Source organism: Scyliorhinus canicula, chromosome 2 (assembly GCF_902713615.1).
Source record: "Scyliorhinus canicula chromosome 2, sScyCan1.1, whole genome shotgun sequence".
NCBI lineage: Eukaryota > Metazoa > Chordata > Chondrichthyes > Carcharhiniformes > Scyliorhinidae > Scyliorhinus > Scyliorhinus canicula.
The window spans coordinates 115,802,098-115,825,426 of record NC_052147.1 but is presented as its reverse complement, the minus strand read 5'-3'; the positions used below and the strand labels follow the sequence as shown (position 1 = coordinate 115,825,426).

General features: G+C 47.6%; 1 protein-coding gene across 5 annotated transcripts in view; it reads right to left on the bottom strand.

Moving 5' to 3' along the window:
* Positions 1-23,329, bottom strand: part of mpp5a (membrane protein, palmitoylated 5a (MAGUK p55 subfamily member 5)) — a 141,620-nt gene that overhangs the window by 45,423 nt on the left and 72,868 nt on the right. For 3 of the 5 annotated variants that reach the window (XM_038785476.1, XM_038785485.1, XM_038785494.1), the window contains one exon: positions 4,582-5,075. In XM_038785476.1, coding sequence (XP_038641404.1) covers positions 4,582-4,936 — 355 coding nt within the window. In that variant the 5' untranslated portion in view covers positions 4,937-5,075. Of the gene's footprint in view, positions 1-4,581; positions 5,079-23,329 lie in introns of all 5 variants that reach the window. The other 2 variants (XM_038785511.1, XM_038785504.1) reach the window with 1 other exon arrangement.

Genomic DNA, 23,329 nt, shown 5'->3' with positions numbered 1-23,329 from the left:
AGAATCCTAGCTTCAAAAAAGATGGCTTTGTAATGCTTACACCTTGTCGAGCAATATAATCATGTACTGGTTTTATCAACCATGGTTCATATTAATTGCTAACTTAAAAAAATCAATTTCATTTGTGCCTAAACTATTTATAGGGCCTGAAAAGGGCAGTTCCTGGCACTGAACAATGCAGCTCTGCTCTGCAATTGTTGCATCCACGCTGGATCAGTGTGCATCTCTTTGGGACAAATGGGTGGTGGATTCTGTGCTCAGAATTGTTGAATGCCAGTGTTTGGGAATGGAATGCTCTTCCACTTCACATATCTAGTCAACATCAAGCACTACCAACACATGCATAACAATGTTGACAAGGCAGTATGAAGTTCCCTTTGCTCTGCTTCAATAAGGCATCTTCACCAAAAGGATTTAAAAAAAAGAAAACCCCAGGTGCAATTTTTCTACTTTCCACACCAGTCAGTCATTGATTGTGCCTCCTCTGACTGAGATTTTAAAAAAAATCTCATTGAGTTTTAATTATGGGAAACTTTGCACTGAAGAGCTCCATCTATTTACACCTCAGTTCAGAATGGCCAAATTAATTTCACATAACAGGCTGTATGCTAGCAGACAGGGATTTCCATTCCAGCAAGATGGGTGGAATTTGAACCCACACCAACAATTTGTGGCTTACTTAGCACTGTGAACATAGAAGGATGCCCCAAGCTGTCTGATAGATAAAAAAGGATGACGGAAGCAAGAAAAGATTAAGAGGGATGACCAAAAGCTTGGTGGAAGGGAAAGGTTTTTAAAAGACCATGTTGTAGCAGGAGTTGATGCAGAGGGTTCAGTAGCAGAGGGGTTGAGAGAGAATTCCAGAGCATGGGGTAAAAGTAAGCAAAAACAGTTGGCAATAGTTTAACAAAAGGAGGTGAGGAGTACAAGAAACTGCAGCCAGAGCAATGGATGTATGGGAATATCGGGAGGATTTCACAGGGATGGATTTATAGCCTCAGACAATTATTTTAAATTCAAGGCGTGGGAGGCCAGGAGCTGACAGGTTGATAAGGATAGGGGGAAATCGGTGAGTGAAACTTAATGCAGGTAAGGATTCAAGCATAACCTGGGGCAACACGGCGGCTAGCACTGCTGCCTCAGAGCGCCAGGAACCCAGGTCCAATTCTGACCGTGGGTGACTGTCTGTGGGGAGTTTGTATGTTCTCTCCGTGTCTGCGTGGGTTTCCTTCAGGTGCGTCAGTTTCCTCCCACAGTCCAAAGATGTGCAGGTTTGGTGAATTGGCCATGCTAATATTTCCCAAAGATTAGGTGGGGTTATGGGGATAGGGGCGGGGACTTGGGTCCAGGTAGGGTGCTCTATCGGAGCAAGGGCCGGTGCAGACCTGATGGGCCAAATGGCCTCCCTCTGCACTGTAGGGATTCTATGATTTCTAAATTAGAGTTTTGCGCAGGCAAAGAATGGGAGACGACCTTATTGGGACATATAGAATTCTCAGGGGGCTTGACAGGTTAGATGCTGAGTTGTTGTTTCTCCTTGCGGGAGATTCTCAGACCAGAGGGCATAATCCCAAAGTAAGGGGTCACCAATTAAGACAGTAATGAGGAGGATTTTTTTCTCTCAGAGGGTAGTAATCTGTGGAATTCTTTATCGCAGGGAGCTGTGGAGGCTGGGCTGTGAAGTATGTTCAGTGTTGAGATCGGCAGATTTTTAATCAGTAAGGAAATGAGGGCGAGGCAGGAAAGCGGAGTTGAGAATGATCATATATCAGTCATTATCTCATAGAATGGCAGAGCAGACTCCATGGAGCAAGTGGCTTACTTCTGCTCCAATGTTTTATGGTCTCAGGAGAGTAATGAAGTAAATGAGTCTGGAGGTGCTGAGGGACGTATGAGGTTACTGGTGGATACACTATAATGGGGACAGAGATAGGCCAAGTTAGAGGTGAAAGTAGCTGGAGAGAGGACATGCACAGAAATTTAGCTTGGAGTCTCACAATTGCCAAGATTGTGAATGGTCTGGTTCAGCCTGTGATGGTGACCCGAGAAGGAAATGGGAGTCAGGGGCCCATAGTTATTGGCTTTCTCAATGGAGGAATGACATACAAGCAGTTTGACAACAGAATGGATCTGGGTGTGGTAATGGAAAGGTTAGGGTTAGTTGTCATCAGTACATCTGCAGAACAGATCCCATGGTTCCAGGATGATGCCACAACTAAAAGAAATAGCGGGCCATGGAGAAATCATTGGAGGATTCAGGTGGTGACGGTGCAGGGGTGGGGAGAAACACTATTGATCGAAATCCTGTGATGGTAATCAATTAGCTTGAGGAGAATGGAACCAAGCAAATAATATCTCATATAGCTGGAAGAGAATGGATGATGTGGTAGATCATGTCACAGACTGCAAAGAGATCAAGGAGTGAATCAGAGAGATCAAGGAGGGAATCACCTAGGTCATGATTAGAATGTTAAAATGTAAACAATGTTGGTCTACATACACTTTACTCATCTATTTTTGCTCATTCTTGTGAAGAACTTGATTATTGGGTAGTACATTACTGTTTCACGTCTGACATCCTCACAAGCCGGACTGAAGCAATTCAAACCATGATATGCAGGGAAAAGGGGCTTGGGGCTGAGAGGCAACGTGTTTGAGGACTTGAGAGAAGAGGGGATTGGAGATGAAGAGGGGATTGGAGATGACGAGGGGTTGAGGGTATTTCTTTTTTGAGGAGGATATCAAAGGTGAAACAGTAATGTACACAATAATCAGCATATATAAGAAAATAACATATACATCAGAGTAATAGTATACACTAACACTGCAAAACTAGTTTCCATATTTAAATTCCAAATCTACATCTGTCGTAAAACTTTCACTATCTTTCCTAAGTCTTTGAAAAACGGAAGAAAAATCTTTTTGGTTCCTGTTCAGTAATATTTTTATAAATTTAGAATACCCAATTCATTTTTTCCAATTAAGAGGCAATTTAGCGCGGCCAATCGACGTAGCCTGCACATCTTTGGGTTGTGGGGGCGAAACCCACGCAAACACGGGGAGAATGTGCAAACTCCACACGGACAGTAACCCAGGGCCGGGATCGAACCTGGGACCTCGACACCGTAAGGGAGCAGTACTAACCATTGTGCTATTGTTCTGCCCTCTGTTCAATAATATTTAACATGATAAAAAGCACAATTTTAATGACATAAGCTATTAAAAATACGGTTGAAATTATGATTGTTCCATCAGTCGTCAGAAATCAAACAGCGTGAAAGGAACTTCAAAAATCAGACAAGACATATGCTATCATAGAAACCCTACAGTGCAGAAGGGCCATCAAGTCTGCACCAACCCTCCGAAAGAGTACCCTAACCTAAGACACCTTCCCCCCCGTCCCGCCCAACCCAAAACCATTACCTGGACACCAAGGGCAATTTAGCATGGAGAATCACCTAAACTGCACATTTTTGGACTGTAGAAAATCGGAACACCCGGAGGAAACCCATGCAGACACGGGGAGAATATGCAAACCCCACACAGTTACTCGAGGCAGGATTTGAACCCGGGTCCTTCGTGCTGTGAGGCACTAGTGCTAACCACTGTGCCACCAATATTATTTCAACAGTTTATGCCAACTTTCGATCTTGGGGAAATATGTTCAGAATTTTAAAAAGATTCAGAGATCCCCTTCGGAGGTCAGTGACAAAAGGACCTGGATTCAAAATGAACTTGCAAGGCATTGTGGGAAAGGTTAGAAAGAAAAAAAAGTTATTAGGGCATGCAATGTTTTCCACAAACACGTACTGAAGTTGAGTTAATGATATTTAAGAGGGAATTTGATAAACATTCAAGTATTACAGAAACGGGATGCGAATAGTTAGAAGCCATCCAGTAGCTCGTAACAGCATAATCATGAGCCAGATTGCCTTCTGTTGCAGTTTTATGATTCCTGTCAACAGGTCCAAAGATGTGCGGGTTAGGTGGATTCGCCATGCTAAATTGCCCATAGGTGTCCAAAATTACCCTTAGTGTTGGGTGGGGTTACTGGGTTATGGGGATAGGGTGGGTGTGGATCTTGGGGAGGGTGCTCTTTCCAAGAGCCGGTGCAGACTCGATGGGCCGAATGGCCTCCCTCTGCACTGTAAATTCTATGATCGAAATACACAGCTTTGCAATAAAAAGGAAAATTCAGCACTTCTGTCAAAATTTAATTGCATTTCTTTCCTGCAAATTATATGTTTTTGCACCTGGTTACCATTGACCTTTAGCTATTGCACGTGATGTGAAATAAACACAATGGTCTACTTTTCAGGTCAAGATGCAAGACAAATTTGGAAACATTTCAAATTTTCCGTACGTTACTGCCGTGCAATGACTCAAAATATTGTAAAATGATACTTCAATCATTCATATTTGTGAATAACTGTTCGCCACACAAGAAAGTAATGGCAAGTATATACTATATCTAGGCAAAGCACATTCTTCTTTACCAAAATAATATTTCATTACAAATACTGTTAATTTATTCAGCAGCCAAGGAAATTACTTCTTCGCACATTTTGTCCACATACTTACCTAGAACTTTAACTGTGTTGCTGGGTCCTTCTAAAATGTCTTCAAATGTAGGGTTATCAATGCCCACCTTTGGCTGAACCTGCGCAAGCTTCTTCAGTCGAATGGAAGAATTAAGGTCAAACTCCTGCTTCTTTCCCTCTTCTTCTCGTCTACGACGCATATCATCCTGTTGCTGCCGAATTCTCTCTAATTGAGCGCTTCGACGAATCGGCATGGTTCGTGAACCCAAGTCATCAGGACAATCCACTGCCATTTCTCGGTGTCTTGGTGGCTCATCGTGAGATGAAAGGTCAATGTTCTTGGCCTCATTATCTGACCCCTCTGCAACATGTCCATTCATGTGTGAGGTAGTCATGATTCCAAATGAAACTGTTCCACTTATCTTACTAATATCTGCAACTATTAGGTAAAAGTTGGTTTGGTTTCCGAAAATCCATGTTAATGATGGAGGTACTTGTAAAATTCACATGGCTGTGCATTTAAACTTCATAAATCTGCTTCAAAAGAAAAAGAGAGAATTGTTCATTAGAGAAAAAAAAAATGAGTTTCATCCACTGGAAAATAATCACTGAAATCCAAATACACCACAACCTATTCTTGGCATTTATTTTATTCATCAAGTATTCTCACCATGTTTAGGTTGGGCAGACACAAATCCTTAACCCTCTACGCTGAACTGCTGAACATGAATGTAAACTCCTCAGGCTGCTCAGTGCAACAAATATTTGAAGTTATTTAATTCTTAATTTTTGTCCCTTTGGTGCCCCGAGGCCGTGTGACATCTGCAAGAAATTAATCAGTTCACCAGCTTCCGTCATGGTCACTAGAACAAGCCATCTAGATAAAATTCAGCTTGAGAAAAAAAAGACTTCCCACAGAGATCAGAAAATTCAGGTGTCTAAAAGATACATGGCCCACACTTCCGATTGCAGTGATGCGGAGCTAAGCCGCACGTTCGGTAGCTCCTGCTATTTTTGGACTTTCGGGCTCTTTCAAGAGCCCGCAGCGGTGCTGGTTGGACTTTTCCCCTGGTGGGAACACATCCACTGTGCTCATCTGCCGGTGGAAGGAGCAGGGCGGTCAAAAAATCGGCTTTGGAGCAGAGAAAGGTGCGAGGCAGGAAAAACAAGATGGCAGCGGGCGGGGAACCGGCAGCGTGGCAGCAGTGGGCTGCTCCATCGTTGCTTCAGAGAGCTGAAAGCTGAGATCCTGGAGCCGTTTAAGGCCTCGCTGGACAAGCTCATGGCGACTCAGGCGGCTCAGGTTGCGGAGATCCGGGAGCTACAGCAAAAGGCCTGAGAGCGAGGAGGAACTCCTGGGCCTGGCAGTAAAGGTGGCGTCACACGAGGCACTTCACAAGAAATGGCTGGCAAGGATGGAGGAGATGGAGAACCGCTCCAGTCGGAAGAACCTGCGGATTTTGGGCCTCCCGGAGGGGCTGGAAGGTTCGGATTTGGGGGCCTACGTGGTTGTGATGCTGAATTCGTTAATGGGCGCGGGGTCGTTCCAAGGACCCTTGGAGCTGGAGGGGCCCATCGAGTCTTGTTGAGGAAGCCCAGGCCGAATGAGCCACCTGGGGCGGTGCTGGTCCGTTTTCACCGCTTTATTGACCGTGAGTGTGTGCTGAGATGGGCGAGGAAAGAAAGGAGCAGCAAGTGGGAGAATGCAGAGATCAGGATCCATCAGGACTGGAGCGCGGAGGTGGCGAAGAGAAGGGCTGGTTTCAATCGGGCGAAGGGAGTGCTTCACAGGAAGGGGGTGAAGTTCGGCCTGTTACAGCCGGCTCGCCTCTGGGTCACTTACAAGGACCGCCAGCTCTACTTTGGCTCTCCGGTGGAGGCCTGGGTCTTTGTCCAGGCAGAGAAGTTGGACTCGAACTGAGGACTGGGGGGCTGGGGAATGATGTACATAGTCCGGAGGCTCTGTCCTCCTTGGTATCCTTTCATTTTTATTGGCTGTGTTTGATGTTGCCTTTTCGCTGTTCAGCTTTTTCGCTTTTTGGGGCTGTTATTTATTTATCGGGGTGCTTTTTAGTTTTTCTGGTGGAGGGTTGGGGAGCTGTACGCGGTCCCGCTGGGTCAGGTGCCCGTCTTTTTCCCGCGTGTCGGGGGGGGCGGGGTTTGGGATGGAAGCGCGGGCTTTCTTCCCGTGCTGGAGGAGGAGGGGGCGGGGCTGGCACTGGGGGGGGGGGGGGGGGGGGGATTGGTGGTTGTGTTGCATTGGGGGGGGGGGCGTCAGGATGGCGGGAGCCGCCGGGGTCATCAGGAGTTGGCTGACTTACGGAAGTAGAATGGTGGGGGTTTCGCAGCTGGGGGGGACGGAGAAAGTAGGGGGGGGGGGGGGGGGGGAGGAGTGTAACCGGGTTGCTGCTGCAGGGGCTGTAGGGAAACGGCTGAACGGCTGGTGAGGGGGGAGGGGGCCTGGGGGGTTCTCTGGGCATGTGGTGAGCCGAGGGAGAGCTATGGCTGACCGGCGCAGAGGGAGGGGGAAGACCCCCCAGATTCGACTGATCACATGGAACGTGAGGGGGCTGAATGGACTGGTGAAGCGGTCCCGGGTCTTGGCACACCTGAAGGGGCTGGGAGCGGACGTAGCTATGCTCCAGGAGACGCACCTTAAGGTGGCGGATCAGGTGAGGCTGAGATGAGGCTGGGTGGGGCAGGTGTTTCACTCGGGGCTTGATGCGAACAATCGAGGGGTGGCGATCTTAGTTGGCAAGAGCTTGTCGTTTGTTGCGTCGAATGTGGTGGCGGACAGTGCAGGTAGATACGTAATGGTGAGTGGTAGGCTTCAGGGGGAGCGGGTGGTTCTGGTCAATGTGTATGCCCCCAACTGGGACGATGCGGGCTTTATGCGGCGAATGTTGAGCCGGATCCCGGACCTGGAGATGGGGGGGTTTGATCTTGGGAGGGGATGTTAATACGGTGTTGGATCCAACTCTGGATCGTTCGAAGTCTAGGACGGGTAAGAGGCCGGCGGCGGCCTCGGTACTGAGGGGGTTCATGGATCAGATGGGAGGGGTAGACCCTTGGAGGTTTTTGAAGCCGGGGGGGTAGTGAGTTCTCCTTTTTCTCCCATGTCCACAAGGCTTATTCCCGGATTGACTTTTTTGTTCTCAGCAGGGCGCTAATCCCGAGAGTGGTGGGGGCGGAGTATTCAGCGATAGCCATATCTGACCATGCTCCGCATTTGGTGGACCTGGAGCTGGGTGAGGGGAAGGAACAGCGCCCGCTGTGGAGGTTAGATGTGGGGCTTCTGACAGAGGAGGAAGTATGTGGGCGGGTCCGTAGGGGTATAGAGGGGTATTTGGAAGCCAACGATAACGGGGAGGTGCAAGTTGGGGTGGTTTGGGAAGCGTTGAAGGCAGTGGTTAGAGGGGAGCTGATATCCATTTGGGCATACAGGGAGAGGGGGGAGAGGGTTGAGAGGGAGAGGCTGGTGGAAGAAATGGTAAGGGTGGACAGGAGGTAAGCGGATGTCCCGGAGGAGGGGCTTTTAAGGAAGCGTCGCAGTCTCCAAGCGGAGTTTGATATACTGACCACCCGGAAGGCGGAGGCGCAATGGAGGAGGGCGCAGGGGGCGGTATACGAGTATGGGGAGAAGGCAAGTCGGATGGTGGCCCACCAGTTCCGGAAGCGGGAGGCAGCGAGAGAGATAGGGGGAGTCACAGATGCAGGAGGGAACTTGGTGCAGGGTGGCAGGGACATTAATGGGGTGTTCAGATCCTTTTATGAGGGGCTGTACCGGGCGGTGCCCCCTAGAAAGGTGGGCGGGATGGACCGCTTTCTGGATAGGCTGGAGTTCCCAAGAGTAGAGGATGAGCAGGTGGAGGGTCTGGGGGCCCCAATTGAGTTGGAGGAGCTGATGGAGGCGCTGGGGAGCATGCAGACAGGTAAAGCACCGGGACCCGACGGGTTCCCGGTGGAGTTTTACAAGAAGTTTTCAGATCTGCTGGGCTCGCTGCTTGTGAGGACCCTGAATGAGGCGAGGGAAGAGGGGGCTCTGCCCCGATGATGTCTAGAGCAATAATTTCATTGATCCTGAAGCGGGATAAGGACCCCCTCCAGTGTGGGTCTTATAGGCCGATTTCGCTCCTCAACGTGGATGGAAAGTTGCTGGGAAGGTACTGTCCAGAAGGGTGGAAGATGTGGTCCCGATGGTTATCCATGAGGACCAAACGGGGTTTGTGAAGGGGAGGCAGCTGAATGTCAATGTACGGCGGCTTCTTAATGTTATGATGATGGCGTCGGCGGCTGGGGAGGCGGAAATAGTATCATCGATGGATGCGGAGAAAGCTTTTGACAGGGTGGAGTGGAGCTACCTGTGGGAAGTGCTGAGGTGGTTCGGGTTTGGTGAGGGATTCATCTGCTGGGTGAGGTGGCTGCACAGCTCCCCGGTGGGCAGTGTGGTGACGAATGGGAGGAGGTCGGAGGACTTTCGGCTTCCCCTGCTCTTCTCGTTAGCGATTGAGCCCTTGGCCATGGCGCTGAGGGATTCGAAAAACTGGAGGGGGATTGTGCGGGTGGGGGAGGAGCACCGTTTGTCGTTGTACGCAGATGATTTACTGTTATACATCGCGGATCCGGCGGGGGACTTTTCGGGCTACAAGCTCAACGTGGGGAAGAGTGAGCTGTTTGTGCTGCACCTGGGGGACCAGGAGAGGGAGATAGGAGAGCTCCTGTTGAAGAGGGCGAAGAGGAGCTTTGGATATCTTGGGGTCCAAATAGCTAGGAGCTGGGGGGCCCTGCATAGGCTAAACTTTTCGAGGCTGGTGGAACAGGTGGAGGAGTAGTTCAGGAGGTGGGACGCGCTGCCACTCTCTTTGGCGGGTAGGGTCCAGTCGGTTAAGATGACGGTGCTCCCGAGGTTTTTGTTTCTTTTCTAGTGCCTCCCCATATTGATTCCGAAGGTCTTTTTCAAGAGGGTGAATAAGAGTATTCTGGGGTTCGTGTGGGCGCGGAAGACCCCGAGAGTGAGGAGGGTATTCCTGGAGCGAAGAAGGGAGGCAGGCGGTTTGGCGCTGCCCAACCTGTGCGGGTATTACTGGGTTGCGAATGTGGCAATGATTCGCAGGAGGGTGATGGAGGGGGAGGGTGCCGCATGGAAGCGGTTGGAGGTGGCGTCCTGTGTGGGTACGAGTTTGGAGGCATTGGTGATGGCCCCGCTTCCACTCCCCCAGGCAAGATATTCCACGAGTCCGGTAGTGGTTGCGTCCCTCAAAATTTGGGGGCAGTGGTGGCGGCACAGGGGGGAGGTGAAGGCCTCAGTTTGGACCCCGATACGGGGCAATCTCCGGTTTGCACCAGGGAGAATGGATGGTGGGTTTTTGAGTTGGCATAGGGCAGGCATCAGGCGGATGGGGGACCTTTTCCTCGACGGGACGTTTGCGACTTTAGAGGAGTTGGAGGGGAAGTGGGGCCTCCCCCCGGGAATGCTTTCAAGTACATGCAGATTAGGGCGTAAGTTAAGCGGCAGGTGGCGGAGTTCCCGCTGCTGCCGCTAGGGGGGTGCAGGATAGGGTGCTCTCGGCGACGTGGGTCGGTGAGGGGAGGATCTCGGCGATTTATCAGATGATGCAGGAAGAGGAAGAGGCCTCGGTGGAGGAGCTGAAAGCGAAGTGGGAGGAGGAGCTGGGGGAAGAGATTGACGATGGGGTGTGGGCGGATGCCCTGGACAGGGTGAACTCTTCCTCTTCTTGCGCACGGCTCAGCTTAATTCAGCTGAAGGTGCTGCATAGGGCGCACATGACTGGGGCCAGGATGAGCCGGTTCTTTTGGGGGGGGGGGGGGGGGGCGGCGAACCACACCCACATGTTTTGGGCATGTCCGGCGTTGGAGGGGTTTTGGAAGGGGGTGGCGGGGACTTTGTCCAGGGTGGTCGGTTCCAGGGTGGAGCCGGGCTGGGGGCTTGCGATCTTTGGGGTAGCATCGGAGCCGGCAGTGCAGGAGGCGAGAGAGGCCGGTACCCTGGCCTTTGCGTCTCTAGTAGCCCGGTGTAGGATTCTCTTACAGTGGAGGGACACGAAGCCTCCGAGCCCGGAGGCCTGGATCAATGACATGGCCGGGTTCATCAGGCTGGAAAAGGTTAAGTTTGCCCTGAGGGGGTCGGTACAAGGGTTCTTCCGGCGATGGCAGCCTTTTCTCGATTTCCTGGCGGAGGGTTAGAGGGTGGTCAGTCTCAGCAGCAACCCGGGGGGGTAAGGGAGGGTGGGTTCGGGGCTTGTTAAGGGGGTTTGTTTTACGACGGTGTGTTTGCTATTTTCTTCTTTCTTCTATTGTTATTAGTTATTAATTTATTACTTTGTATTGGGGGGGGGGATTTCTTTTACTGTTTCTGTTTAGTTTTACACCTTGTTTACTTTAACTGTTGGGAGAAAACTTGTTGTTGAAACACTTGAATTAAAATTATTTAAAAAAAGATACATGGCCCACTGTACAATTTTATACTTTGTACACAGATGGCTCAAACTGATCTGGTTTTACATAAAATAGCCATTTAAGGTGCTTACCGGGTGACGTTATTACCAGTTGAGATTTTCTGGGACTAAGTCCCTCATGGGAATTTTATGCAGGATATGTCCACACTCAGATCACGGATTACCAAGGACTGGAAATTCTGTTTCAGCTGTTAAGTGCCGGCTGAAACAGAGAATTCCCAGGCGTTTCGCGATGCCAAAATCGGCAGCGAATGCTCACAGATTCCAGACTGGTGAAGGGCTGGCAGCCGCGCTGGGTGAAACTCCCAGCTCCCGTGCCAAAAACGGCCGGAGAATGGCCGGGTCCCTGTTTGCGTATGCGTAGGGCGATAACCTGCAGCGGTCACACTGTACAACATAGCGCCAGCCATGCGCGGACCCATACCAGTACCCCCAGTCCTCTCGAGCTCCAGCCAGCCCCCCCCCTCCGCCCCGGGCCAGCGGCATGGATACCAGCCGAGTGTGGTGGAGCTGCACCCAGTCCGCAGTCGCCACGCCGGGATCCCAGATGCTCAGACCACACGTCAACCCCGAGGCCGGGAAGCTGTCCCATCGGGGAGGGCCTTCTGATGAAGCACCAATGACGTTTCAATGGCGTGTAGCACACAGCGCGATTACATCATTTGGGAGGGGAGGGGGGGGGGGGGGGGGGGGGAGGGGGGGGGGGGGGGGGGGCACACGGAGACTCAAAAACTGGCGTCAAACTGCTGCTGCCCCCGAATAGGGCGTCGGAAGGGATTCCCCGCCCAATCGCCGATTACGATATCGGCGTCGGGCAACAGATAATCCCGCCCCATGTGTCTGAAAGCAAGCGAACAAGAGTAAGTGATAACGATCTTAAAGATAAGATGGTCCACGTCCAAAAAAGCAATTTGTGGCTTCCAGTCTACAAACACAAAGAAATTTGGGGAGGGAAAGAATGCAAGGGAAGGAAACTGAAAAATTGTTCAAAAGACACACTTTGAGAAATGGATAGATACCTATGGAAAAAATTACTGTGAGGATATCCAATGAAAATTAAACTTCCTGAAAGAACAATAAAGAAATGCAAAAAAACGCACGTCATAAAATAAACATATTCATAAACAACTTGACATTTAAACATAACCCAATTCATTTATAACTTTCAAATATGAGCAGTGCATTTGTCGCATCAGATTTCAGCTGCATGGTACCCACTTTTTCCAAATGCTGCCATTTTCAGTCACAACTCAATCTACTTTACCTCAGCAGCCAACAGTCATGTGGAATAAAACTGCCAGCTCACACCTACATTACCAGAATGTCAGACTGAGTGCCAACAAGACATGGCAATGATCTACCAACAGGGCAAAGGTGAAAGTCAGAGCTAAAATGTGGTGATCACAAGTTAACTAGATGCAATACAACTGAGCAAACACTAGAGGGGGCACGGGAGAGCCATATAAATAGACGGGGACAGGAAGTGAGGACACACTTCACTAAGGGCAGAACTTGGAGCAACACAGATACAAGACACACGCCAGCTAGGAACACTGAAGGTCACCTTAGGAAACAGCTCTGAAGAGTGAACGAACTCATAATAAAGCATCTTCTCCACATTTGAGACTACGAGCTTTATTAAGACACGAGTAACAACACATGGTACCCAGGAGTGGCTTCAGACGCTTACTACAGGACAACTCAGTGGCAGATACAGAAAGCTCAAATGGCATGGAAATCTCCTACTGGACATTTGACTTGGGAAGACATCGCTAATTCGAGGATGTGGATTGGATACCCAGCGCAGCTAGACCTGACTGGCAATGTAAGAGGTGTCTGGAAAAGGTTTAAACAACTGTTTGATTTTGATCTCCTAGGTAATGGGGTACAAGACGCCTCCGACAACATTAAAATAGCAATTCTCACCGCAGGGCCTGTAAATAGGAAAGTGTATAATGGATTTAAATACTCAAAAGAGGAAGACAGAAACAGCTTACAAACGTTACTAAACAAATTTGAAGAGTACTGTGAGAAATTTGAACAGCAAGACATACTCAGAGTCCAAACTGCACAGAGACTGAGTGATGCAAAACTTAAAAAATCACGAAAAGAGCAAGAAATCGCGAATGAAAAGTACAGATCAAAAAGAAGAAATAAAAAGAATTTCTCACAAAGCCAAAACGCTGAAACCCTGTCCAAATCGGGAAGAGAAGATAACTTACGAATTTTGGAAGCCCAGTCCTGGTGGGACGGAAAAATCGCTGAAATCCGCGAAAAACGGCAAAAAATGGCGTTGGAGCACATTTTGCAGTCTCCGGTAAGCAAAGAACTACAAATTGCATCTGCGCATGCGCCGGAACCGGAAGCCGCGCATGCGCAGTTTAAAAAAGATCGCGGTGCCGATCGTGATGCGCATGCGCAAGCCGCGCATGCGCAGTCAAAAGAAGTTTTGGTCGCGGATCGTAATGCGCATGCGCACGCCGCGCATGCGCAATGGAAACAAAACCGCACAGTGAAGGAGGAAGGCCGATTTGCGCATGCGCAATGCATTCCTGCGCGTGACGTCATGACGTCTGAGCATCCCGACCACGCCCACTTAAAAGGGAAATGCCCGAAAATTGAAAATAAGACACTTAAAGTGGTAAACACAAATTTTCTTGCCTCAGAACACAGAAAAACGCCTGAACTTACACCAACAGTTAAAGACAACTTGCACAACACCCTGAAAAAAGCAGTCTGCACCACCCAAAGTGAAGAGAACAAAAAGAATTCCGAAACAACAAAAGATGATTTGTTTTTCGAAGAATACTACTCAGACACAGCTGAGTCAGTCGGATATGCTTCTCACAGCATCAGCGACACGGTCGCAAAGTTCAACACGAATCAACTCGTGGTAGAAGAATCCAACCAGGATGGTTTGTTTTTCGAAGAATACTACTCAGACACAGCTGAGTCAGTCGGATATGCTTCTCACAGCATCAGCGACACGGTCGCAAAGTTCAACACGAATCGACTCGTGGTAGAAGAACCCAACGAAGATGAAATGGGTATCAAGGAATACTACTCAGACATGGAGGAGTTATTTGGACATGCTGATCACAGCATCAGCGACACCGTTGCAAAGCTCAACACGACTCTACTCATGGTAGATGAATCCAACACCATGAGGCCATGGCAGCTCGTCGATACATTGGATGACAGCAATACCCAAGACGAAGACGACGCCACACAGAGAGCACAGGAAGACTCCACAGAGCGAGCGATGACAGGCTCCACAGTGCGAGTAATGAATGACTCCAAAAGGGATGCAAGCAAACACTCCCTGGCGAACACCATGCATGAACAAGACCAGGCAGGTCAACCCGCAGTATCTGAGCAACCACAAGCAGACTATGAAAGTCTAACAAGCTCACATGAACAAGAAGAAGACAATGCACCTCTACCCACTGCATGCGAAAACAGTAACAAGGTGATCGCACTCGACGTACAGGATCACAGCGAGACTGACAGTTCTCAGCTTGTCTGTACAGAAGCACAGAGTCGGGCCACCCAACAGTCCAGAGCGACGATGCCGAAAGAAAACATGCAGATTTTGACTCCAGAAGAGGAGCACCTGGAGTCCAGAGAGACCAAGCCAGAAGAAACCATGCAGATTTTGACTCCAGAAGAGGAGCACCTGGAGTCCAGTGAGATAACATCAACGGAAATCATGAAGATTTCAACTCCAGAAGCGGAGCGCCAGGAGTCCACAGACACCACGTCAACTGAAATCATGCAGATTTGGACTCCAGAAGAGGAGCGCCAGAAGTCCACAGACATCACGTCAATTGTAATCATGGAGGTTTTGACTCCAGAAGAGGAGCGCCAAGAATCCAGAGACACCGCGTCAAATGAAATCGAGGAGAATTTGACTCCGGAAGAGGAGCACAACAAAAGCAAAGATGAGGAATCCAATTCTCCACAAATGATTGAGGTCACCTGCACCGATGCAACATCAGATCATTCGCACCACTCTCGAGACGAAATGCTCAATGACTCAAATTATCCACTCGGGACACGAATAGAGTATAACAAGAAAAACAAAAGTCAAAAGAAGCACAGCAGAAACTGGACAAACAACAGCAAGAACAAAAGCAACATGAAGCGCGACAAGACAAACAACAATAGCAAGAAGCACAGCAGAAACGAGAACGACAACAGAAAGAACAAAAGCAACACGAACGGCAACGAAAACAACAAAGTCAGGAACAACGACAGTGCCAACACCAAAGACAGAAACGACAAAAACAGCAACAAGTACGGCAACGAAAACAACAAAAACAGGAACGACAGAGACAACAGCAATGAAACAACGACTTGTACACAATGGTACTACTCGGCACATGAAGGACAATGCCACAGCACACTGCAAAACGATGACAAGACTACAAACATGTCATGGGATGACAACGAATCGCACAAACTCACGTCTGCTCCAGAACGAGCAAGCACACCAGCATCCAAGGCGGATGAGACAATAAATCAACACCACAAGCACAGAAAAAAGGCCATGCCAGTCAACATCAGTGAGGTGACCATGCAAACACCTCGGGATGATGCATTGGGTACTTAAAATAACAAGGAACACCAACAACATTCACAGCGGACTTGCAATATCAATATCACCACGTCATCAACAACAAAAAGAAAAAAAGCTCTGAACAAATTCATCAAGTTTGGACTCATAAATGTTTTTATTGAGATTGGACATATAACTACATTGGCTTTGTACAGTATGCAATAGCACCATCACCTGTATAGATACGCATATCATAAGTAACTGTTTTCTATAATTTTCTTTAACGATGTACAGCAAATATGTAAAGAGAAAAAGGGGGATGTGGTGATCGTAGATTGACTAGATACAAAACAACTGAGCAAACACCAGAGGGAGAGCTAGAAATACACCGGGACAGGAGGTACAATTTTCTTTAACGATGTACAGAAAATATGTATAGAGAAAAAGGGGGATGTGGTGATCACAAGTTAACTAGATGCAATACAACTGAGCAAACACTAGAGGGGGCACGGGAGAGCCATATAAATAGACGGGGACAGGAAGTGAGGACACACTTCACTAAGGGCAGAACTTGGAGCAACACAGATACAAGACACACGCCAGCTAGGAACACTGAAGGTCACCTTAGGAAACAGCTCTGAAGAGTGAACGAACTCATAATAAAGCATCTTCTCCACATTTGAGACTACGAGCTTTATTAAGACACGAGTAACAACACATTCAACAGTCATGTGGAATAAAACTGCCAGCTCACACCTACATTACCAGAATGTCAGACTGAGTGCCAACAAGACATGGCAATGATCTACCAACAGGGCAAAGGTGAAAGTCAGAGCTAAAAGAAAATAATCAGGACTTCCAGGTGAGTGTAGCACAACTCCAAGTATCACTGATTTCTGCTGTTTACACAGTAAATGGATCAGACCATTCAACTCTTTAGCTGACTATCCTATTTGCCCTTGGTCCCTGTCAATCTTATCTTGGTTAGCTGGTGCCGGGACCAGCCTCTCTCACTGAATCACATGCTCTTTTGAAAGACAAGTCAAATCAAATGTGTGGTTGAATCTTTCGTATGATGGTCTTTACAGAAGCAAATGATTTCATGATCACTGCAAACTAAGAAGAGTCTGAAGTTGACCTGAAACAGACAGAAATCATATCTGCCCAATTTAGTCCTCGGCAACGGTAGTGGCTCAAGACACCGTAGACTTCTAGTAACAACAAAGGTGGTTTATTTACAGTAGGCAAAGGCAACTATATATAGGCACAGAGCAATGATGATTAGATCTGGACTCTCCAGCTCCGGGATCCATAGTGCCTGGACCCCTGCTCCCAATGCTCCGTGCTCTCTCTCTCTTTTAGTCGGGGTTATGTGCTCTTGCGGGATTAATCCCGAGCTGGTCACATGGACCGCAAAGCGCCCCCTCCCCCCCCCCCCCCCCCCCCCCCCTTTAAAAGGGACCACGCTACCACAGAAACATTCTGAATTTGAGTGTCTTGGGCTTTTCATAAAATGTACTAATTCTGCTCTCTCTCTCGCTATGTTCAAGTACTCTAAACTTGTCATTTACTTAGTGATCAATTAAGTAACTTTGTTAAAACAACTAAGTTGACAACTATATCTCTGGAGCATCCAAATTAAACTGGAACCTGTTGTATAAAATGTTTGGTTAGTGAGTTGGAAGCAATCATCTGGTGCAACAATCAAGCAAATAACAATAATGGAAGGAGTGAGAATGGGCCATAGAATGGATCTTGCTATATCTCCAAGTCAAAAAAAAATCACATCAAATCTTCACCGTATCAAGCAATACACAACGTTGAAAAAAAAACTGTTCATTGATTGTTTTCAGACTATAATGACGTATGCTTGAATCCAGCAAAAATACTGGAATCCATGTTTCTAAATTTTAAAAGCTGTAACCTAGATTGACAGGACAGCAACAATTTGATCTCAATTAAATATATTTGAAGAACAACGAACAAAGAAAAGTACAGCACAGGAACAGGCCCTTCAGCCCTCCAAGCCAGCGCCGACCATGCTTCCCATCTAAACTAAAATCTCCTACACTTCCGGGGTCCGTATCCCTCTATTCACGTATTTGTCAAGATGCCCCTTAAATGTCACTATCGACCCTGCTTCCAGTACCTCCTCCGGCAGAGAGTTCCAGGCACCCACTACCCTGTGTAAAAAAACGTGCCTCATACATCTACTCTAAACCTTGCCCCTCGCACCTCAAGTCTATGCCCCCTAGTAATTGACCACTCTACCCTGGGAAAAAACCTCCGACTATCAACTCTGCCTAAGCCCCTCATAATTTTGTAGACCTCTATCAGGTTGCCCCTCTGCCTCCGTCGTCCAACTGAGAACAAACCGAGTTATTCAACCTCTCCTCATAGCTAATGCCCTCCATACCAGGCAACGTCCTGGTAAATCTCTTCTGCACCCTCTTTAACGCCTCCACATCATTTTGGTAGTGTCGCGACCAGAAATGAACACTATACTCCAAGTGTGGCCTAACTAAGGTTCTATACAGCTTTCAGTGGGTCCTTCTACTACCTTTCCTATTTAAACTCAGCACCTCTCCTCCCTGCCACAGAAAGTAGAAATGAATTGAGAATACAAGCGGAGACAACCATGTGACGACTCAAAGTGACAAACATTGCAATCAAAATGCTGATTTCTATGATGAATATACAAGAAAGATCAAATGTTCCCATTTTAAGGAACATTTAAATGCTAATCTTTAAATAACAACATAACAAATAACATCAAATATATGTTTTTCAAGAGATGGAATGTTTCAATGTAGAAAACAGACAACTTTTCATGTGCTGTGCTGGTAGAGGGGCAGGTAGAAATAGAAAGCGGACAGCACGGTGCCGTAGTGGATTAGCCCTGCTGCCTCACGGCACCGAGGTCCCAGGTTCGATACCGGCTCTGGGTCACTGTCCGTGTGGAGTCTGCGCATTCTCCCCGTGTTTGCGTGGGTTTCGGCAGATGTGCAGTTGGATTTGCCACGCTAAATTGCTGCTTAATTGGAAAAAATTAATTGGGTACTCTAAATTTTTTTAAAAATAGAAAGCTCAGACTTCCAGTGGCAGCCATGGAGTGAGCGGTCGCACATTTGGCAGCTCCCGCTCGAGGCAGCTTTCTCGGAACCTTTCCCAGTTTGTAAGGTGGATGTTTCGCTGAAAAAAGGTGCAGGGGTGACTGAAGAAAGTTAAACTCCACTGGTGGGGCTGATGGTGGATCCACAGACCAGAAGTGAGTCGAGAAGAAGGGAGCAGTTGGAGCAAGAGAATCTTTGTGCGCCACAGGTGAAGATAGCAGAGGGTAAAGGGTCAGCTCTGCCTGCCCAGTGGTCAACAGAGCAGCTGAGATTCAGCCGGCAGAGGAGGGAAGCCCAGGAAGACCTAGCCACGGTGATGGAATCACTAAAAGTGGGAATTGACCGCATGGAACAGAGACTGGCGTCCCAGGGCCAGGCTATTCGGAAAGTGGAGGAAGCAGTGGGGCAGCACAGGAAGCAGCTAGCCTCATATGGCAGCCAAATTGGAGTGATGAAGCAGTTCAAGGAGAAGATGGAGGACTAGGAGAATCACTCCCAGAGACAGAATTTAAGAATCGTGGGGATGCCTGAAGGTATCGAGGGAACGGATGTTGGTCTGTATGTAACAAAGATGCTGGAGAAGTTGATGGGGGGTGGGGGCCTTCGACCGGCCCCTGCAGGTTGACCAAGCGTTCAGGGCACTGATGAGGAAGCTGCAGGCGAACAAGCCGCCGCGGGCGATGTTGGTCCGTCTCCATTGATTCCTTGATAAGGAGAAGATTTTGAGATGGGCGTGGCAGACGAGGAGGTGCACCTTGGAAGGGAACGAGCTTTGGTGTACCAGGACCTGGGCGTGGACCTGCCAAATAGGAGAGCTGGATTCAATCGGGTGAAAAGGGGGTGAAGTTTGGGATATTATACCTGGCCTGCCTCTGGGTGACTTTTAACTGGCAAGAACATTATTTCAGGACATCAGAGGAGGCGATGGAATTTTTGAGAGACAATGGACTGGCAGGAGAAGGAGCACATTGAACTGTGAAGGAGGGGTGAGGAGATGTTTGCTTTTTCTGTCTTTTCCATTGTTGGTTGTTGGAGAACTTTTCTCTCTTGAGATGTTTTGTTGGGTATGGTGGCGGGACGCTTGAGGAGCGTCAAGGGGAAGTGCACCTTTTGTTCTTGCTGTTGATTACATGAAAATGAAAATTGCTTATTGTCACAAGTAAACTTCAAATGAAGTTACTGTGAAAAGCCCCTAGTTGCCACATTCCGTCTGTTCGAGGAGACTGGTACGGGAATTGAACCGTGCTGCTGGACTGCCTTGGTCTGCTTTAAAAGCCAGCGATTTAGCCCAGTGTGCTAAACCAGCCCCATACATGGAGGCATGCGTGCAGGGGAGGGCCTTAGTAGCCTCAGGTGGGGGCTGTCAGGCTAGCTGGATGGGCTAGCTAACGGGAGTGGTGGGTGCCCAGGTGGTTAGCATGCAAGAGGCGAATAGGGTTGTTGTTTTGTTCATTTACGGGATCCAGTGAGACAGGACATATGCTTAACTAGTACAACTTAACACAAGGAGGACTTTGCAAGGTCGACAGGGCTGGGTTTGCCATTGTCGTTTAGGTGCCTGGTACGATGCCGAGTAGTCCGTCCAGTTTAATTTCTTCTTTGTGTTTTTGTAGTGGTTCAATACATCTGAATGGCTTGCTAGGTCATTTCAGATTCAACCACATTACTGTGAGTCTGGAGTCACATGTAGACCAAGTGAGGATGGCAGATTTCCTTCCCGACAGTTAACCAGATGGGTTTTATGACAATCGACAACGGTTTTGCGGTCATTCCAGATATTTTATTGAGTTTTTAAATTCCACCATCTCTCGTGTTGGGATTCGAACCCAGGTCCCCTTATCTTGGGTCTCGGGTTTACTAGTCCAGTGACAATACCACTATGCCACCGCCTCCCCTTCTGTGGTGGAGAATTCCACAGGTTCACCACTGTCTGGGTGAAGAAGCTTCTCCTCATCTCAGTCCTAAATGGCCTACCCTGTATCCTGAGACCCCCCCCCCCCCCCCCCCAAGCCCCGGGGAAACAACACCCTTGCACCCAGTCTGTCCAGCCCCATCAGGGTGTTGTATTTTTCAATGTGATCCTCTCTCATGTTCACTGGAATTTCGAAGAATAAGCCCAGTTGACCCAATCTCTCCTCATACAAAAGTCCTGCCACCCCAGGAATCAGTTGGCGGTGGTAGAAAAACTGCCTTCTAATTCTATTCTAGCCCTCTTGATATAAAGGCCAACATACTATTAGCCTTTTGATTATTTTTCTGTACCTGACATGTTAGTGATTGGGGCACCTAGACCCCTAATCCACTTTGGGCCTCCAATGTTCCAAGCAATTTATCTTTTAAAAATACTCAGGTCTACATTTCTTAAGAAAGAATGTAAGCTGAAAAGATTCTTAATGAAGTTACCACTCAGTCCAAAGCACTTTTCTCTTATACCCCTCAACATGATAGAAAAATTCTCAATTGCAGTTTAACAAAGTTTTCTTCACAGTATGGCAGTGATGGATATGCACACAATGGCCAGAGAATTTATTGACTATTAAGGAGCACACCAGGAGTTTAGCTGGTATTAAGATTCTTCCTGTTCAACAATTTAAGCATTGTGCCAGGCAAAGTTTTGCTTTAAGTAACAGAAAAGCATCCATGGGTATTAGTATTATCTGGCGTAGATTAAAGTAGAATTAGAAAACATTTAAAAGTTATTAAAGTAGAAACATAATTTCAACTTCATAGCTTGAAGCAGAATAGATTTGTTAGGCTCAAGAAAATCAAACTGAAATTTTTACAAGGTTTTTCGGACTAAATAAATCTCTGATCCCTGAAGCTGGTGAGTATTAATTACTGAAAAATAACTCCCTAACTCCTAAAGGGTGGGCGTTGACATACTGGTTAACACTGCTGCCTACGATTTAAGGTTGTGCACCGAGCTCACATGACAGTGGCCCGGATGACCAGATTGTTTGGCGGGGGTTTGCCGACGTCATATCCAAGGTTTTAAATACAAGGGTGGCATTGAGTCCAGAGGTGGCGATTTTCGGGGCGTCACAGGATCCGGGAACCCAGGAGGATAAAGAGGCAGATGTTCTGGCCTTTGCTTCCCTGGTAGCCCTGAGGCGGATATTACTAGCATGGAGGGACTTGAAGCCCCTGAAATCGGAGATCAGGCTATTGGACATGGCTGGTTTTCTCTGCTTGGAAAAAATTAAGTTTGCCACGAGAGAGTCGTTGTTAGGGTTCGCCTGGAGGTGGCAACCATTCATTGACTTCTTCACAGAGAATTTATCGTCAGCAGAAAGCGGGGGGGGGGGGGGCAGGTTAGCGTAGAGTAGGGGGTTAGGTAATGGTGGGACCTGTGGGAGAGGGAGGTGGTATTTACACTATGTTAATATTTTTATGTACATTGGCATTGTAACAGCAACAATATAAACAAAGAAATACCTCAATAAAATGTTTATTAAAAAGAAAACACTGCTGCCTATGGCGCGGAGGGCCTGGGTTCTCTCCCGTCCCCACCCGGGTCACTGTCTGTGTGAAGTTTGCACATTCTCCCCGTGTCTGCGTGGGTTTCACTCCACAACCCAAAGATGTGCAGGTTAGGTGGAGTGGCCAAGCTAAATTGCCCCTTAATTGGCAAAAAATAATTGGGTGCTCTAAATTTACAAAAAAAAATAATGTTTTAAACTCCTAAAGGGTTATATTCAGTACCTAATCAAATTAGTCCCTTTGAAAAGTGACAACAAACAAATTCATCTGCACTTCTAGCTATTCCTAAGAGGGATCAGGGCCAAACAAAGCTCCAATAATCAATTCCAAATTTAATACCTGAAAAAAATCGTCTTAGGATTTTGTGTTACTGTTACACTGTTGCTTCCGAAAAAGCAAGCTCTGGGTTCAAGTCCCAATCTTAGGCTTGAGCATGAAAATACGAACGTACAAATTAGGAGCATTCGGCCCTTCAAGCCTGCTCTGCAATTCAACAAGATCATGATCTGATTGTACTCGCAACCCCACCTTTCTGCATACTTCTGATAACCTCCTATCCCCTTGTTTATCAAAAACCTATCTACTCTATCTTAAAGATATTCAAGGACTCTGCCTCAACCACCTTTTGAGGAAGAGGATCCCAACATCTTATGACCCTCTTGAGAGGAAAACGTTTCTCTCACATCTGTCTTAAATGGGCAATCCCTTAGTTTGAAACATTGACTCTAATTATCAAAATCAAGACTGATACTCCTGTGCAGTAATAAGGATGTGCTGCACTGCCTGGGATATCGTCTTTCAGATAAGAAGTAGAGGAGTACATGGCTCAAAAGGATACAATCAATAATTTATTATAAATAAAATGAGGGGTTGCCATTTTTTTTCCTTTCAATACACATATTTGGACAGAGGTCCGCACATATTTGTGAAAACACTGACATCAAACAACAGGTTATTTTTAAACTCATTGCTCCAGCACAATTGTCAATGTTGTTCAAACAAATTATATCCTGCACACAGAGCATATGAATTTAACACAAATTGTCTCTCTTCTTCAATGTCAATTATTCACCTCTCCCTCGTATTCTTTGTCTTTGTTGTACAAACTTTTTCTACTCCCCCAGCCTTCCAGCTGGAAATCCTCATTTAGTCAAGATTAGC